Below are 2,415 nucleotides of genomic sequence, written 5' to 3' on the forward strand. Positions count from 1 at the left end.
TGAGTAGTGTGAACAGGAGACCCTCATATCCACAGACAGCTAATTAGGTGACCCAAATAGATAGACAGACAGCTTGGAAGGAAGTGATATTCTCTTTCTAAATGGGCAGGTTCTCAGCTTGTGATGTCCATTACATCACTGTTTCACGCAGGGGTGGAATTCTAGCAGGAGCTCCTTTGCATATTAGGTCACACACCCCTGATGTAGCCAATCCTCCAAGAGCTTACAAAAAAGAGCCTTGTAAAACTCTTGGAGGATTGGCTACATCAGGAGGTGTATGGCCTAATATGCAAAGGAGCTCCTGCTAGAATTCCACCCCTGGTTTCACGACAGAGGCTGAGATCTCAGCAGTGGCATGCAGCACCATCAGCAAGCTTTGGATTGCACTCCACTTGCTGATCCAGACATGAGAATCTCCAGGTCAGATTCTTGTAATGCACTCTACATGGTGCTCTCTCTCTCTCTCTCTCTCTCTCTCTCCTTGCAAGCTGACTGTAGACTAACACAGCTGCCCCTCAGGAATGATCTCCATGCTTTGGACTCAGGAGTTCTCTTCAGTGGCAAAGATTCCCTCCATCCCAAAAGCATGTCATGGCAAAAATGTAGCCAAGACACTTCCTTGTGGTGAACTTTCTGGATGGATGGAGCAGCCCTTTGAATGCTATTGAGGTTCTGAAATTTGAAACATCTGGAAAGCAAAGGAGATTAAGGTGGGAAACAGAGCGAATGGCACTGTCAAGGGGAAAAAAACATATGGGTGATCTCCAGGCAATTTAGATAGATCAAGTGTGGCCAAACTGTGGCTCGGGAGCCACTTGTGGCTCTTTCATAGAATCAGACCGATTTCGCACTACGCTTGTTCCGGGTGGAGAGCCCTTTTGCTACCAAGGCTTCTCTCTGTTTTTGCACAAGTTGCCCCAGAGCTGTGAGTTGATGTGCTGTTATTCCGCAGCAAGCGAGATCCTCTGACAAGTGGTTTCCACTTGCTGCGGAATAGCGGCACGCTATTCGCAGCTCTGGGGCAGCTTGTGCTTCCTTATCCTTTGTCAGTAGCATAACTCTTCAGTCTTTCTCTTCCACTGGAAACAGTTACGTAGAAAAAATACCTTTTACTTGCTAATGCTGTGTGATGTCATTTCTATTGTCCAATTCCAGATGGAGACGGCCAACAGAACTGAAGTACGCGAATTCATTTTGGTGGGATTTAGAGTTGGGCAACAGGAACGATTGCTGCTCCTCATCTTTTTCACCATTCTCTACCTGTTCGCTGTGGCTGAGAACCTCACCATCATCCTACTGGTGTTTCTGGACACCCACCTGGCTCAGCTTCCCATGTACATCCTGCTGAGCAACTTCTCTTGGCTGGAGATCTGTTATCTGAGCTCCATTGTGCCTCGAATGCTCTTCGACCTGCCTTCTCCTCACAGAGTCATCTCTTTCCATTCCTGCTTCCTTCAGTTCTACTTCTTCTTCTCATGTGGAAATACCGAATGCTTCTTCCTCTCAGCCATGGCCTTGGATCGTTACTTGGCCATCTGCCACCCACTGCGTTACCCACAACTTATGTCCAAAGATTCCTGCTACACTCTTGTGGTTGCTTGTTGGGTTGGTGGTTTACTGTGGTACCTTTTCCCAGTGGTTTTGATCTCCAAGATGTCCTTCTGTGGTTCCAACATCATAGACCACTTTTTGTGTGATCCCGGGCCAATTTTGTCTCTGGCCTGCCCTCCGCTAGGGATTACTCCCTATATCTTCCAGGTTTTTATGAATACTGTGTGTGTAGGCAATGTCTTGTTCATTGTACTATCCTATGGCAATGTGATTTTCACCTTGATGAAGACCTCAAACCGAGGCAGTCGTAAGAAAGGCTTCTCCACCATATCAATGCACCTTGTGGTGGTGACCATTTTCTATGGCTCTGGGTCAGGGATGTATTTATCTGCAGGTTCAGAAAATCCAACAGAGGTCACCAAGGCTATAACACTGTTCTACACTTCCATTACACCTTCTCTCAACCCCATGATTTACTGCCTGAGGAACGATCAGGTAAAAGAGGCGCTGGGCAATTTGCGGAGGACAATGATATTGCCAAGAAGAAAAGTGTTGGTGTAAAGAGTGGGGAGAAAATCAAGGGGGAAAACCTAAGCACCCAGTAACTAGTAGAGGGAAGGTTCACATATTCACACAGCTGAATAATTTGGCCATTTCTTATTTTTCAGTGGTTTTTTTTTTTTGCCCACTGATTATTTCTAAGAATTAACTAGCAGAAGAGAAGGAGTTAGGGCTGCCAATCCCCAGGTGGGGACAGGGTATCCCCCAGTTTGGAGGCCCTCCCTCCACTTCAGGGTCATCAGAAAACAGGGGAGGGGGAGGGAAATGTCTGCTGGGCTCTCCATTATTCCCTATGGAGACCAA

At 46.9% G+C, this 2,415-nt stretch overlaps 1 protein-coding gene across 1 annotated transcript; it reads left to right on the forward strand.

Annotated features, from left to right (window-relative positions):
- Positions 1–1,155: 1,155 nt before the first annotated feature.
- LOC132583244 (olfactory receptor 11G2-like) lies at positions 1,156–2,112 on the forward strand. Its single transcript, XM_060254912.1, has one exon. The coding sequence runs from the start codon at positions 1,156–1,158 to the stop codon at positions 2,110–2,112; it is 957 nt and encodes a 318-aa protein (XP_060110895.1).
- Positions 2,113–2,415: the final 303 nt, after the last annotated feature.

Source organism: Heteronotia binoei, chromosome 15 (genome assembly GCF_032191835.1).
Source record: "Heteronotia binoei isolate CCM8104 ecotype False Entrance Well chromosome 15, APGP_CSIRO_Hbin_v1, whole genome shotgun sequence".
Taxonomy (NCBI): domain Eukaryota; kingdom Metazoa; phylum Chordata; class Lepidosauria; order Squamata; family Gekkonidae; genus Heteronotia; species Heteronotia binoei.

Excerpts from the sequence above, each read along its gene's own strand:
- LOC132583244 (XM_060254912.1), top strand. The coding sequence starts at position 1,156 with ATGGAGACGGCCAACAGAACTGAAGTACGCGAATTCATTTTGGTGGGA.